The sequence below is a fragment of the Sebastes umbrosus genome, chromosome 20 (genome assembly GCF_015220745.1).
Source record: "Sebastes umbrosus isolate fSebUmb1 chromosome 20, fSebUmb1.pri, whole genome shotgun sequence".
Lineage (NCBI taxonomy): Eukaryota > Metazoa > Chordata > Actinopteri > Perciformes > Sebastidae > Sebastes > Sebastes umbrosus.
The window spans coordinates 12,606,940-12,623,216 of NC_051288.1; the positions used below are offsets into that span (position 1 = coordinate 12,606,940).

A 16,277-nucleotide genomic window follows, 5' to 3' on the forward strand; every position below is an offset into this window, starting at 1 on the left:
AGAGCGAGCCGGTCATTATTGTTAAATATACCCCGACAGGGTGATGGACCCGAATGACCCGCTCTCTGTACATTATCCCGTTTATTACACAGCTACTTACTTAAGAAATCAACAATTTGACACAAAAATGGTCCTCCAGACTCTGAGATCAGAACTGCATCCATAGCAACGGTCTGTTATACATAGCAACGGTCTGCTATAAAGAAATAACAGACCGTAAAATGCCGTAATTAACCAATCAGAATCGAGTATTCAACATATAACACTCATAATAATTTGAGATATTAAAGGAGGGGTGTCTTGCTTCTTTATGAAATTAAATACAGGATTCGCCCCCCCTTCTGCGCACCCCAGTAATTTTCATACAGTCCGTTACTTCACTTCTCCACCATACACACTGCACAACAGAAAACTACCTTATTTGTATTCAGAATGGTCACCGTGTGCTTTATCTGCCTTATAACTAAAGCTAGAAAAGGCCTTGAACTGGAGCTGCTCGGTTTCTTTTAATCCCCCCCAACGCTCTCTGTCTCCCCCTGCAGGCAGGTGCTGGTGGTGCTTTCACAGCTGGAAGGAAACGCCGGCTTCTCCATCACCCACCGCCTGGCTCACCGCAAGGCAGCCCAGGCCTCCCTGGGAGACTGGACGCCCACCAAGGCCACCCACAGCCCGCAGCTCACCCCGGACATTGACGGCCTGCACCGGCCCAGGCCGCTATGACCACCGCCCACCGTCTCGCACATACACACAAGACTATTATCCAATGAACTGTCAGACCACTGGAAAAACCAGGCGATGGAGGGCGAGCGGTGTGTGCAGCCCTGAAACATGGAAGAAGGTGGGGTATTTTTTGGATGAACACACACCTGAATGTAAAGCATAAATGGGCAGCGTTTATGTGCTGTCCTCCTGATGCTCCACTTTCATCCGCGCTCTCTCCCTTGCCAAGAGGATGTGCCATGTCAGGATGAAATGAGGGAAGCGGGCCACATGGAGTGACCTGGACTTACTCACATAACAATTTTTCAACGGGATCCAGTTCAGACTACTTGAAATTCTGGACGTTTTTTTTGGTACGAGCGCTGTACGTGGAACGGATGTCATCCCCTGAGTACGCTTGGAGACGACCCTGCTTTCTTCACAGAAGTCAGGGCGGAGTGCCGTAAACTACTGAGCCATTTTCCGGCCCACAAACTATGAGCCAATCACCCGCAGCGGTCAGACACTTACCCCCCTCCTATGTCGTCCACAAGGACGGGAGACTTCAGGGGGAGTTTATCTCGCCCAGCTCTCATCAGCACGGTACTTAATGAGCCAAACCCATATTCCAGTTCCACTCATAGTCATACATGTTTTTTTATTCGAGACACGTCGGTCTTACTTGTTTTATAAGCGGCCCCTTGTTGCCGTCTTGTCCATATTTGTGTTTTTTGAGGTCGTAGAAAAAGCCATCATTCATACAGTCTGTCCCCGCTCTCCGTCATCACCTCATCACCGCAGTGCTGTCTATAGCGCTCTCTCTAGCTCAGGACCAAACCCCGTGATTTGTAGAAGAAGCTGGAGTCAAAGCTGATGTTGCGGCAGGTGTACGGCGCCCAGATAGCTCACTAGCCAAGCTGTGGTGTCGAGAGGTTTTTATCTTGACACATAATAGTATTCCCACTCTTGTGTTTTGATAGACTAACATACTTTTTTCCCTACAGAGAAACAACAATCCTTTTTTTCCCCCCCTTCTTCTCGCTTACTTTAATTCATTTTCACTCAGCCTCAGTTTCGGGGTCTAAACGCTGGAGGCGAGTCATTACATGACCAGCTTTGTAGTTTACCCCTCGGGGCACGCTGGGCTCTTTCTCATCCAGTTCAGCAGTCAGTTTATATCTCCACAAATAAATCCACACTTTGGGAGCACCAGCTCCCCTTCTCTCTATAACGGAGCTGCTTCTTGCACTCTTGGATTGTGACACCTCCCAAAAAGTTGCATCTGATCTTTCTCGGTACTGAAGGTCAGTTTCTCACTCTTTGCCAGTGTTTTGATTGACACGTTGGTGTACTTAGGGGAGTACAAGAGGAGCTAGTTGCTGTTTGAACAGCCAGTTTGCCGCCGGGGGAGCTCTTACGACGAGCTGCCGAGTTTACTTTGGGAGGTCAGGGACCATTTTTTGTTTGCTTGGGTGCGGCGCGAGCATCTGGGCCGCCCTCCCTCAAGAATACACCGACCGCACATTAGCGACAGGCACAGAGTTCCTCGTGTGATAACAAATTTCCATTTTGTCAGAGTTGCGTGCACACATAACAAGAGAGAGAAGGGACCCCCCTGAGACATGTTGTGACACAGAAAATAGTTTAGTTTCCCCCCTCGTTGTTTCGTCTGCGTCGTTTTCAAAGGATGGGTTGCCTACAGCTGTTTTAACGTCGGGGGCCCCCGCCCGCTTGTTCGTTCCAATTTCTCCAGTGTCAAAGCCATTACTCCTGCTCCACTAAGGATCTTTCAGTCTTCACCATGGCAACATAGATGTTTTATCAGAGAGAGGTTGGGGGAAAGACTAACGCGGTACTATAGTAACAGGATGTGGGAGACATTTTTTCAAGTCGATGTATTGTGGAGTGAAATGGGGGGAAAAAACTTGAACGCTGATAATCGCTGGAGGAAAAACAAAAGCTATTTTTTTATGTCAAGATCATTTTAAGTATAAATATTAAAGTTCCCTCATGAGATGATTCAGTTCAGGACTTGATAAAGTGCTGGAACATGCAACTTCTCATGAGCGTTTTGTCGGTAGCGTCGATGAAAGCACTGTGTCCCGTTTGCTTACGTATTCTGCACAACCGCGACTGATAGGCTGTACGTCATGTCATCTTCAGGACAGCTCGTAAGAAGACTACCAGTTAGTTAAAGTAGCTGTAAATATGTTTTCCAAAGAAACATAATGACCACTTTCAGATGTCTGTCTGCCCTGTGTGTGAGTGTGAACTTTAATTTATTTGTATAAGTGATTTTTTTTTTTAGGCCTGTAGTCAAATGCTGAATACTGGACTGATGTATGACAGATAAAGGAATGTGATGATGTTACGGCTTTAGAGGGATTAGCTCCACAAAGACATGAAACCTGCACTGAAACACCTGCAATGACGACGCACCTCAGAATTCAGTGTCACCGCTGGATCACTTTACATTTACATGAGATTTTTTTTGTTTTATACTATGTTTTTTTTTGTCATAATTGTTCATGTTGGCTCTCGCTGGTGTCCTGTGAAACCTCTTCTGTGAAGTTGTGGAGGCGACTCTTCTGTGCGTCGGGGGCGCCCCCTGCTGCCGAAGAGAAAAGCTGGTTCGTTCACAGACCGGCCAACACAACAACGCCTTTTTCTCCCTCCTCCTCTCCGTTGTCTGGTTCCCTCCTTGTAAATTGTACAGACGGCAAAACTTAAGCCACACATAAGATAGAAAAAAAAAAATCAACAACGACCCTTTTAAACTTGTAAAAAAAAAAAAAATGAAAGTATGATAGTAGAAATGAAAATAATGAAAACTAATGCTGAAAAAAATGGAACTCTGATGAATGTGATATATATTTTATTGATCTTTTCTGGGAGGGGAAAATGAGTATATGTGTACAAACATATGTATGTTTAATTTCCAATCTCAGGTTCCGATGGACCAAATAAATTTTTTTAAATTAACATTAACATTTGTCATTATTACGAACAACCCTGACAGAGGTCAAAGCAGAAATGAGATTTGATTTGTTTTCTGTTAAAGCTTTTTGTTTTTGATGAATAATAAGGAAGTCAAAGCTTTCAAGCTGCAAATATTTAAGTGGAAAAGCACACTGATGAAAGGATAATGTATTTACATATCCAAAATGTTTTTCGCTTACATGTCGACTTGTTTACTGCGCTATTATTGATTCTAGAAATCCACTTTCTGATGTGTTTGTTATCATTGGTTCCTCTTTGCTTTGCCCTGTGATGTGCATCTTCTCATCTCTGAACTCTTCCCAGCAGACAAAATGTTTTTGGCGGATATATATCTCTCTGGTATCTTGTGTTTATGTGTCCTCTCCACCTCTTCTCCCAATCCTCCTCCACCCCACCCTTCTTTTTCTAAAAATGTCCTGCTTTCCACTCCTCTCTTCTCTATTCCCCCCCCCCCCAACTTCCTCCAAGGCAAACCCCCACCAGGACATAAACAACTCCCCTCTCCCCCCCTCCCATCCTCAGATGCCAGGAGCACACCCCACCCTCGTCTACTTCCCCAACTTTGCCTCTGTGATACTAAGTTTATTACTGACCCCAGCAGAGACACAGTAAAGGTTCCACGAGGTGCTGACATCCAGCATAAGGAGTTGTCAATCACTTTCTTCCAGCAAGAAAAAAGAAGGAATAACTTAGAAGGCACTCGGCTCATCTGGAACCAAAGGTAAGTATCTGTCCATGTCTTCAGTCATCCACCCAAGGCAGGTGGAAAATGTGATAATGCTGTAGCCAGATAAACTTTGCATGCTAAAAACGTCATATGTGAGAAGAGAAAAAAAAAAAAATCTGCCCTCTCATGGGAAATCTGTTCATTTTCCAACCCCGCTCTGTAGATACGAAGGAGCTAATTAGATATAGGCCTTTCAATTTTGTCTGCAGACATGATAAGGCTGAATCATTCCCCAGCAACACTTGGTGTGGAATTGAAAAGATACAGAGTTCCTCAAAGTAGAGGGAAAGTTGTTCTCATGTCAAAACTGCATTAGTGTGATAAAATAAAGCATGTACTGTTCAGAGAAGCCAGGTTAAGCACTGCTGTATATGTTTAATCACAATAAACAGGATACAATACTGACACTTTCTCTAAAAAACAAACAGAAATTAGATTAAATACTAAATAATGAATCAATATTATGTACTTGCAGATGATTTTAAAGTCTTGGATGTTCGTAAAATCTAAAGAAAGATTTAAGGAGCTACGTGAGCTACCACCAGACGATCACATTTCTCCCCCCTCTTATTTTTCACACTTGTCAGGCCAGGAAAAATGACGCATGTGACATGCAAGTAGAGGACGACAGGGGTTGTGGCAACCACAGGATTTTTTTGTCAAGGGTCACTGGCGCGATGGCGCAGCTTGAGGAACATGCCTGACGCAGCCTCCGTCAGACTGAGAATCCTCTTGTCATGAGAGCTTCTGTCATCAGGGCCGTCAAGCCCGAGTGTATGTGAATGAGAGAGGTTGTATTTTAAAGCACACAGGTCTTCAGTCTATAGTGTGTGTACTTCACACTATGTTGAGATTAGACACCTATGTCAGCCTTGAGAATAGGAATCTATACCATCTCGGTTTATGTATAGCCTGTTTGCTGCTTGGTGAAAGGCTCGTATATCCTTGAAGTAGTCTTACTTGGAAAATCTGCAGCAGTTTGCTTTGTGTGCCTTTTTTTAAAAATGTTATCATCGGTTCTGAAATAGCTTTTGTGCGTCCTGGCAGCAGTGATGCATTATCAAGAGGAGCATTTCAAACCCTGTCTGGAGTCTTCTAATAGCAGTGAAAATCGTTGTTGTGTCAGTGCAGCGTGGTACTTGGATGTCAGGGTGCGTCGCTGTTGTTTCAGGTAGCTGTGAGAAATACAATCCAGCTCCAGTTTAAGTGACAGATCCGTGAGTTTAAAGGCTTATCAGACACCACAACGCATAGCATGTTATGTTTGATTTGGCCAGGAAGAGGATGTTGAGTTGTGGTCCTGCAAAGGTTGAGCCAACTTTTGTTTTTTTAAAGGGACAGTTGTGTGGTTGCAGATTGCAACCAACTGAGTACCCCTCCGCTCACTCCTCCCTTTCCAAGACTGCGGTAACGTGAGCTGCCAAATGCAAAGCCATCTTTACCATAATAACACTACTTTAAGAGCAACAGAAGTCAGACGGCTGTTGGCTGTACCACGGTTTTGCACTCTGCGGCTCACGTTACAACAGTTTCACAAGCATGTCGAAGAACTAGGGTGTCCTTCTGGTAACATAAAAACGCGAAAGGCTCTCTCTCTTGGTTTGTTTCAGTTTGGTTTGTCCGTTCTGGGCTACTGTAGAAACATGGCGGAGCAACATGGACGGACTCTGTGAAGAGGACCCACTCCCTATGTAGATAAGAAGGACTCATTCTAAGCTAACAAAAACACAACAATTCTTATTTTCACTTGATTACACACTAATTGAAACATAGTTATGAATATTATATTCCATTTCTGTCGATAAATCCCCCAAAATGTTACACACTGTTCCTTTAAACTTCTGACTACATACAGCATCAATGATGTCACAGTGTCCTGGAGTACACCTTACTCTTTAAATGTCTCTCCACCCTTTAAAATGCACCAAACATTATAGAGGACCTATTATGCTTTTGTGCCTTTCCCCTTTCCTTTAGTGTGTTATATAGTTGTTTGTGCATGTAAAAGGTCTGCAAAGTTACAAAGCCCAAAGTCCACACCAAAGGGAGTTACTCTCCGCCACAGAAACACTGCTCCTAAACTACCTAAACGCCTCGCTTGAAGTCCCGCCTTTTCTCCCGTAACATGGTGATGTCACCAAGTAACACATTTGTATAATACCAGAGCGCTTCAGACAGAGGGTATGAGAAAATTAAAGCTTTTTGACCTTTAAAGCATGTAAACATGTTCTAGTAGAAACCCAAAATACAAGTTTGCACCTGAAAATGAGCATAATAGCTCCTCTTTAAGCAATAGATGTTCAATACAGTACAATATAACATGAAGTGTTATTTATTTAATGCTTTATTCCTCTCCTAGTGGAAACTGAAGGCCACAACATGGCGTCCCAGATCCCAGCGCTCACACAGCCTGACGCCCCGAGGACCGACAGCGTCTTTTCTGTCCTATCTGGCTTTTACTCTCTGGAGTCCAATGTTCCTGGACTCTCTAAGGTGATTCTCAACAAGCTCAACATGAATGACTACGGAGAATACAGGTAAAAACTGCATCCAGACTTAGATTAATGGCATATACTGTTTGTGATAAGTTGCACTTCCTCTACATGTTAGTGTCTCAAATTCCACCAAATTCTTGAAAATGTGTCGTTCTTGGCAAATGAAGTGTCTGATTCTAATAAGGGCTACCGTTGAGGGAAAGGCTAAAGGGATCGCGTTCCGCAACTACAAGGAGATGTTCAAGAAGATGGAGGAGACCTTTCAGTTCTGCACCAGCTGCAACAAACTCCCCGAGCACCTCGCCGAGGGACAGACCCTGAAGCGCTGCGTCAAGTGAGTGCTAGCATTAACACCGATTAACTCTGATCACTTTTAACAATCAGAATATTTTAGGCCACTGAAACCTACACCGTTCTCTGATCAGCTCTGTCATCAGTCGGCCGGGACGTTCCAATAGCTGTCATGTGTGAAGCATTACCACTTTCCGTTGAATCAGCGACAGAATGATAGTCCACCAAGGTGTGGACAGCTCTACAAAGGTGGACATTGGCCAATGGCAAATATAGCTAATCCCTCTGAATGTGTTTCATCAACAGCAGATCATAATGTCACAACATCACATAGTGTATTTCAAGGAGTGTACTGAGAGAACAGTATGCTGCCTCATTGCTTCTGTGCCTCATTTTTCTTCTGCTTCTCTGTGCCTCTATCGCTCTCTCTCTCTCTGATTCACACACACACTGTCTTGCATGTGTGTTCCTTGAAATTCTCAGCTGCCACTGCCTCTCTCAAGAAATGTTACCAGCAGCAGCAACAAAAACTGCTGACAAGTAAAATCCTCAAGACCTCTGACATCTGAGAATTACCAACAATAGTCCAACGGTGCCTGCTTGTGACTTTCCCTCACCGCTTTCACTCTCATTCGGATTCATATTTATTGCTCTTAAAGCTGAGGCATCTCTGCAGAAGTGTGTTATACTTCACCTTTCAAGGGCACCTGTGGTTCGTCACCTTGTTTTGTTTTCTCCTTTGGAGGATTAGTACGCCCAAAGTGTGCCATGGCAGAACACGTAGGCTGATAAATGATTTTATGTAAATGCGTGTGCCTCGAAGGCCGCAAATGATTGCAAGGTAAAGTAATATAGTCTCCCAAAGCACCAACTGGCGCTGGCTGTCAGACCTCTAATCCAACACATTACCCCGCCACTTAAACCGTGTGACAACACAAAAGCCCACATCCGCACAAAGCGGTCGTATAATCAGTAATAAATTCCAGCCTCTACCTACGGCGGCTGTTTTTGCCAGCTGTCAGCTAAAACAGGACAGAATTCATCTTCAGTGTCACAAATTTGCAACCGAATGAGAAGGCCAACACGGGTTAGATGAATGTAAGATGCTATTTATGTCTGGATACAAACAAGATATTCTATCCCTAGAGAGGCTCATCCCTATGTCCCCAGGGTCCTATGTTGTTATCTTGATATAAACTAACATTGTAAGAGATTAGTAAGTGCTATCTTTGCAGTTCAAATTGCAAACGAACAAAGGGAGATGGACGTTTCAAATGCAGTTTGAATATTAAAAATCCGTTCAGCCACCATGGAGATATCAGAGTCTAAAAAAAAAGAGAAAACTGTCTTGACTACAAATTTCGAGGCGTAGGTTTCAAGGTGGGGGATTTCAACATTTGACCTAGAGAAACATGCATTGTTGAGAACATAAAACCCTTGGAAAGGTCTCATCAATGTGTCATATTCAGAGTATACTAGTGCATTTTCATCCAATTAACAGTCCCAGTCGTAGTAGAATACATTCAGTTACATCATTATCCATGACATATTTGTTATAATGGTGAAATTGCCTTTGTAATTAAGATTTTATACAAGGCGACGATAAAAATCTTATTTTTTCCTTTATTGCATCTCCATTTTCTCTGTAATGGTAATAGAGTTAAGTTAACTTACAATAGATTCATATTCCTTAGATTCTTACCTGCATACAAGCCTTATGAGGAGCTATTCCTGATGAATTTTGGGTATGTTATTTTAGGCGTTTTTTCTCTCCGAGCGATAGGGCTAGGGCTTAACAGCATAGCATAGGACCCTATACGTTATGCACCCATAAATACAGTGACCAGACGTCCCGGTTTGTCCGTGATTGTCCCGGTTTCAAGCTAAGTGTCCCGAGTCCCGACAAATATCTGTAAAACACTCAACAGTCAACAGTTTTCAAAAGTCAACTACCAAATCGTCCCGGTTTAAATGTCGTCTGAGCTCCTTTTTTATTATAATAGCCTGAGGCTGTGGCGAGCAACATGATGTCATAGTGATTATTCGTTCAAAACTAGAGTTGAAAAATAATTTCCGTAGTCCAAGACAACAATAAGTTTCCTCTGAGAGAAACTCTCTACGGGACTCCCAAACTGTCAGTGGGTCATGAGGGTTACAGCCCGATTCAATTTGATTAAAGGGGGTGAAAGTAGTGAATGTGATAAGTCATGATTGTCACAGCCTCTAATGCATCCACCTGTAATAATGCCTTCTTTCTGATCTCACTACGTGCTCAAATGCGCCACTCACAATGACAACCAGGTTGATGTTTAGCAGGTATGCCATGTTTACCATGTTCAACATCTATAAGTTTAGCATGTTAGCATGCTAACACTTGCTAATTAGCACTAAACGCAAACAGCTGAGGCTGATGGGAATATCATTAATGTTCCAGGTATTTGGTCATGAACCAAAGTATAGGGCAAACCGAAATTTTGACCTGATGATGGCGCTATAGATGAAAGGTCAGAGGATCACTGAAGTCATCAGAATTTATTCTCTAGGGACTTTAAATATCTGTAGTTTGGGGATATAAAGTTAAGGTGCTGCTTTTTGTTCATCTTTTTCCAATCCTCTGCCCCGTGTCGTTTCTTTCCATTTAATTTCCCTGCGTTTCTTTTTACCCCCCATCTTTCTCTCACAGGTGCTTGAATGTGTACTACTGCACCAAAGACTGTCAGAAAAAGGACTGGCCTCAGCACAAAAAGGTCTGCAAGATACTGCGCCTGGTGGCCATCGACAGACTAGTGGAGTGGCTGATGTTCACTGGTGAGAAAATTAAAAGGCGGCGCTGTTGAAATTGAAACGCCTTGATAGCTGTTTGAGTTCACAAAACACAAAAATCATTCATCATCATTAATGAGATGGCATATTTTAAGGATGAGCTGCAGAAATTAAATGCCTGAGAGACAGAAAGTCACAATGTGATACTGGTGCGCTTTTGAAATTTTAATTAAAGTTCCTCAGCCTTTGAATTCTCTCTGATTGCTTTTCAAACACCATGTAAACGTACAAGACGAGAATCAACACGAATCTGTGTCCTCAGTTTTATGTCGCATAAATCCATCATAAATGTTCTACCACCCACACAGGAGACCTCCCGTTCCCCACGGAGAAGTGGTCCAAGTCAGCCGCTGAGGTGAGGAACTGGGACGACTGGCTTCCCATGCAGGGGGACCTCACGTCACGTCTGGACGCCATCTCGTCTGGCACCAGCATGGCGACCCTTTGGAAGAACGCAAGCAGGCCGAGGCCGGACGACTCTGACCTGCGAGAGTCCTTATGGCGGATTCAGAGCGAGTTCCTCTCTCGAGTTCTCACAGTTGGGATGGCCGTGCGAAGCTTCCGCCTCGACCCGTACGCTAAACCGCTCACTATTCACATAGCGGGGGCATCTCACAATGAATCCATGGGAGCCAGACTGACAGACTATGACGAGCTGAGCAACATGTTCCCTGGACACCAGGGCATAGAGGTAGTCATGGTGGGACCAGAGGTGGTGGACGGCCCCATCGTGAGGCCTCCACTCAGGGCGTTTGGCCCCAGGCAGAAGGTCTTCATCAGCGCCTATAAAGCCCTCTATCACCAGTTCTGGGAAGATGTGGTGGAAAAAGAGGAAGCAGCCAAGCCAGATTTGGTGGTTGGATTTCATCCTGGTATGTGAAGGCCTACATCCAACATCCTGCCAAACACGATCAAACAACAAGTGATTGCGCAACCAATAAATCTTGAGATACGTCTGGTTGAAAGGAGACTTCCACCTCGAAATGCTTTTAAATCAAACAGTAAAGAACATAATGATCGCGGCCGGCTATAAATAGAAAGCGCTCAGCTTAAGTGGTCAGCTGTCTTGGAGAGCCGGTGACTCGTCTCTCCCTTTATGCTCATTTGACAATTACCTCTTTCAGAGAAAAGAGCAAGCAGGAGAGAGTGTAACTCACTAGATGTGGCCCCATTCATTAGCGGCAGGCTTTTATTGGGGATTTGGGTGATTAATGGAAGCAGCTGGGAAAGAGTTTGGCTTCTGATCGCTGGACTCAGCGTAATGTCGGTAAGCTGCCCTTTTGAAAGCCCCCTCCTCAGATTCACTGTGATGAACACGGCGAGCCCCAGTCATGTGCAAAATCACTGATTTTAAACAATCTTTTCTGAATTATGGATATTGTTGCTTAAACACACTGTAACTTTTTTCACTTCATAAACAAACAGACATCTGCCGTCCACTCTCACAGGCAACCACCTCATTAAAGTGTCACTACACAACCTGACACCTCCTAAGCTCTCGCACAGAATCTGCTCTCTGACCCTTTAACCTGCAAAGCAGCAGTAAAGCCCTCCGACCCAGCCTCACCCAAGACCCCTGGCTTCAGTTATCACCGCAGGCTCCACTGGAGCTAAATATACAGGAATTAGTCATCCTGCGAGGAGTAAACTGCCTGAGTGCCTGGCTGCGTTTCATACCGCAAAGCTGGCAGAGCACCGCATTATGACACTGTTTAAGTGATAGGGGAGCAGGCAGCGCGACAAAAGGAATAAAAAAAAAAAAGGAAGGTGCGTGTGAAAGTCACAGAGAGAATGAGAATGAGAGAGGAAACGGCTGCTAGAAAGCAGTAGAGAATTAGAGAGTAAGAGATGGAGGGTGATGTCACTGTCAGCTCTCGCAAAGCAGGTAGATGCTGGCTAAGTAATGTCATCCATGCAAAGATAGAAAGTTGCAAAGAGGCGCCTCCTTGATGGCTGTTTGTTATCCACGAAATAAACTGGATCTTCACACTTCACAACTTTTCAGACCAGGAAACAAATTAAGTCTATTTCCATTAACTTATTGCAGAGTCATTAACAGTCAGACTGTACCGTCTCTTTGTCACCTTATCTCCTGGAGGCCTAAACGCTTACTCCCTGTTAAATGTTTTATCATGATGAGAAGTGTAACCTCGGGGATGTTCGTATCGTGGCATGCATTATTAAAATCAAAATCCTCTCTTTCTGCAGTTCCCCGGTAAGATGTGTGGCAGGCGCTGGATAACATGATACCATCTGTGTGCCTGCCAAGTATCACGGGTCTTAACAATTCTCTGCATCTGTGGCATGCTCTGAGGCCACCCAACACACTTAACTGTATAACCCGGTACAACCACATTAGTAATGTACTGAACAGCTGACGCTTTAATAAATTCATAACATGCATAGTTTTTCCAAGATGCTGATTGAAATTTAATCTGTGATTACGTCATTCTCTTGGACAAACTAATAATGTGAGACTTCATTGATCAGCGCAGGGAAATTCTCTGTTTGCTGCTCGCTCAAGGACACTAAAGCCGGATGGATTTACAGTATTTGCTGCCACGGTGGCTTGAACCTCAGTCATCTGATTGAAGGGCGAGCTATTCACCACGCAACCCTGCAGCTCAGAAAAAACAACATACTACTGATATAAACCAGAGTCAGGGGGAGTCAGGGGAAAGTGACATCTGTCAGTTAATATGCTGAAGGATTATGAAACCCAACCCAGCATGAATACAGCCAGGCTGCTGCACTACACATCGTCTCTAAATTTCCAGCTGGTGTGATGCAAGGTTAAGTTAGAACAAGCTTTCTGAAGTTTTTAAACAAGGCCAGCTTGTTTGGAGTGAGATTAACTTTGTCATATCGACTGATAATTAGGCTCAATGCAAAACCCTGACAGTGGCACATCCAGAAGGAGATATATTCTAGCTAACAGGAGAAAAAGACAAGGCTGGCTGGAGACTGATCAAGCGTAATCTGTTCGATCCTCACTTCGCTGGGGAAAAAGAGCAGACTTTTTTCCAGACTTTGCCACTCTGCAAAGTCAAATCAAGTCAATTTTTTTTGTATAGCCCAAAATCACAAATTTGCCTCAGGGGAGTTTTACAATCTGTACAGGATTGACAGATATGCAATAGATGCAATCATGTGTACAGAGTAACAACATAATGAAAATACAACATAGACAATCCATATGGCGAAAAATAATACATGTGATGTGAACATATGTGAGGAGGTGGATCCAGGAGGATGTCAAGCAGCTTCCCGGTGTCGCCAAGCAGATAGAGCCAGAGCAACACAACCTCCTCTCCACGCCAAACAGATAGAGCCAGAGCAACACCACCTCCTCTCCACGCAAAACAGATAGAGCCAGAGCAACATGACCTCCTCTCCATGCCAAACAGATAGAGCCAGAGCAACACAACCTCCTCTCCACACAAAACAGAAGGAGCCAGAGCAGCACAACCTCCTCTCCACGCCAAATAGATAGAGCCAGGGCAACTCAACCTCCTCTCCACGCCAAACAGATAGCGCCAGAGCAATACAACCTCCTCTCCACACAAAACAGAAGGAGCCAGAGCAGCACAACCTCCTCTCCACGCCAAATAGATAGAGCCAGGGCAACTCAACCTCCTCTCCATGCCAAACAGATAGCGCCAGAGCAACACAACCTCCTCTCCACGCCAAACAGATAGCGCCAGAGCAACACGACCTCCTCTCCACGCCAATTAGATAGAGCCAGAGAACCACAACCTCCTCTCCACGCCAAACAGTTAGAGCCAGAGCAACACAACCTCCTCTCCACGCCAAACAGATAGCGCCAGAGCAACACAACCTCCTCTCCACGCCAAACAGATAGAGCCAGAGCAACACCACCTCCTCTCCACGCCAATTAGATAGAGCCAGAGCAACACGACCTCCTCTCCACGCCAATTAGATAGAGCCAGAGAACCACAACCGTCTCTCCACGCCAAACAGATAGAGCCAGAGAACCACAACCTTCTCTCCACGTCAAACAGATAGAGCCAGAGCAACACGACCTCCTCTCCATGCCAAATAAATAGAGCCATAGCAACACAACCTCCTCTCCAGGCCAAACAGATAGAGCCAGAGCAACACAACCTCCTCTCCATGCCAAATAAATAGAGCCATAGCAATACAACCTCCTCTCCAGGCCAAACAGATAGAGCCAGAGCAACACAACTTCCTCAGACCATCCTGCAGTAAAATGAGAGGTTTTCTAGAGGGACTCTGGTGGTCATAAAGATTACCACTTTTATCCACAGGAACCAAAATCAACACAAAATCAAAGTTCCTCGTAGTAGCTTTAAAGTGGCAATAGAAAACTTTTTTGCTTTAACTTATCGTTATGAAGTAAATGTTGATTACACAATGTAATGGCTATAGAATAATGACACGATCAGCGTTTAGATTGGTTCTCTATAAGCCTGGCTTTCATTATGCAATTCTCTCTGCCACCGGGTACGATCTCCCGGGAAAATGAAGGCTTGATTTACGGCACCATCAACCATTGCACTATCAAAACAGGAAGAGGATAGCACTTTTTGTTTTTCCCGGTAGCTATCCCCAGTTGAAAAGCTTTCTGTTTCCACTTTAACACGCTGGTTGCACAACTTCTCGAGGGGAGAACTGGTGGTCTGGTTGGTGTTTTCGCAGCACAATCAGGTTGACTTTTGATTTTGTTTTGTATCTAAATAAAATATCTTCTATTTGAGTGCCGTATCATGCATCTCTTACACATGTGTGTTTTTAACGCAGGGTTCCATGCTAACCAGGGTCACCTTGAAGGTTGGCTGCCCACCCTTCTGCTACTCAGAGATTTTGACATCCCAACCTTCTACACCATGTACAGGTTAGTCACTACATTTCTGAGGTATTTATTGACTTTCCATATATTACGGTAACTCTGAAACGTACACGTGCTTCACATTTTATAGTATAGATAATAACATCCGTTGCCCTATGAGCAATAGTAAATAAGTTCACATTGTGTACCATCTGCTATCCAAAGCTATATAGCCCAGATCACACCACTCCTTCCACACTTCACACTCCTTCCCTCTGGTGGCAAAATACCAGCTTCCTGTTTGTACAGAGGCCAAATTGAAGAAAAGATTTATTTCTTTTGCTGCGGGCGCTCTCTGCAAACTCCCCCTGTAGACTCCAACTTGATGATATAGCAAAGTTATTGATGGTGTTTAATCTCTTCTCAGTCTCTCATGGACAATATAACGCACTTGATGAATTGATTCTCTTTGTCTCCACGCAGCGAGATGGAGCTCAAGTCATCACTCCAGATCCTATTGGAGTTGGAGATGGGCATCAGGGACAGCGGAGCCAATCCATTCACCTCACAGAAACCAGAGCAGGTCCAATCTTGCCCCAACAAAACCCAAGTGTACTGCAACTCTCACTACGTCCGTTTCCAGGGACTGCGGCCTCAAGAAGACTTAGAGGAGCCCGGGATAGACAATTAAGAGCCTCAAGTCCTCCCCTTTTAAAGACATTTCTCACAGAAACGACGCAGAATATGAGGCATGAAAGTGAGAAAAACGCACCTTCGCTTCACTTAACACACTGAAATAATGAATTAATGAGACAGATTACAGAAATCACTCAAAGCTCATTATGTAGTGTGATGGCACCCGAGGGCAGCAGCGGGGTACAAAGGTTTGCGCTCTGTTGGGGCCCCGGGGTAGCATGGTAGCGTGATATAAAGGGTCATGGGTGTGCATATGTAATGAGACCAAAATGAGTTCAGACGTCATCTGACGGTTCCCCGTAATTCGTTCTGCGGCTGGACAAATTCCCAAATCTCACAATAGCTGCATGAAATCAGATCATATGCATACTAATGTAACTCGTGATCTAAAATTACACCTAACTGAATTATACAGAGATGAATTTGGTTTATTTTTGTGATTCTGTTCGTAGCTGGACTCTGAATGGTGAGTGTGTGTACAGACAATATAATAGTTGTTATGTGCTGTGTGGAGATTCTCCATAGGCCTTTTCCCTGTCTCTTTACAATAAAAAAAAGGCCAAAAAGCCAAGCAGCATTTGTTTGACAGCTGTTTTCAGTTTTATTCAGGGTTGATAACAGTAACACCGTACAATACAACGCAATCTAAAAAACAGCAGGAGACACAGGCTTAGAAATTACCACGAGATAAGATTGCCTGATTGTCTGACACAGTCTCAAAAAAAAAAAAAAAAAA

At 44.2% G+C, this 16,277-nt stretch overlaps 2 protein-coding genes across 3 annotated transcripts in view; both read left to right on the forward strand.

The window, feature by feature from the left end:
* capn15 (calpain 15) overlaps positions 1 to 3,681 on the forward strand; it is a 44,450-nt gene extending 40,769 nt beyond the window's left edge. Inside the window, exon 12 of one of the 2 annotated variants that reach the window (XM_037754573.1) lies at positions 543 to 720. In XM_037754573.1, coding sequence (XP_037610501.1) covers positions 543 to 720 — 178 coding nt within the window. Of the gene's footprint in view, positions 1 to 542 lie in introns of both variants that reach the window. The other variant, XM_037754572.1, reaches the window with a different exon arrangement.
* A 553-nt stretch (positions 3,682 to 4,234) lies between these two features.
* Positions 4,235 to 16,277, forward strand: LOC119479219 (putative protein MSS51 homolog, mitochondrial). The gene is made up of 7 exons (XM_037754574.1): positions 4,235 to 4,420; positions 6,786 to 6,963; positions 7,106 to 7,255; positions 9,896 to 10,020; positions 10,344 to 10,907; positions 14,818 to 14,911; positions 15,329 to 16,277. Exons 2-7 carry the CDS (start codon positions 6,806 to 6,808, stop codon positions 15,534 to 15,536), a joined length of 1,299 nt encoding a protein of 432 aa, XP_037610502.1. The 5' UTR covers positions 4,235 to 4,420; positions 6,786 to 6,805; the 3' UTR covers positions 15,537 to 16,277.

Excerpts from the sequence above, each read along its gene's own strand:
- LOC119479219 (XM_037754574.1), top strand. The coding sequence starts at position 6,806 with ATGGCGTCCCAGATCCCAGCGCTCACACAGCCTGACGCCCCGAGGACC. Across the intron at positions 10,908-14,817 it reads GGTGGTTGGATTTCATCCTG|GGTTCCATGCTAACCAGGGT; the intron begins GTATGTGAAGGC and ends TTTTTAACGCAG. Across the intron at positions 14,912-15,328 it reads ACCTTCTACACCATGTACAG|CGAGATGGAGCTCAAGTCAT; the intron begins GTTAGTCACTAC and ends GTCTCCACGCAG.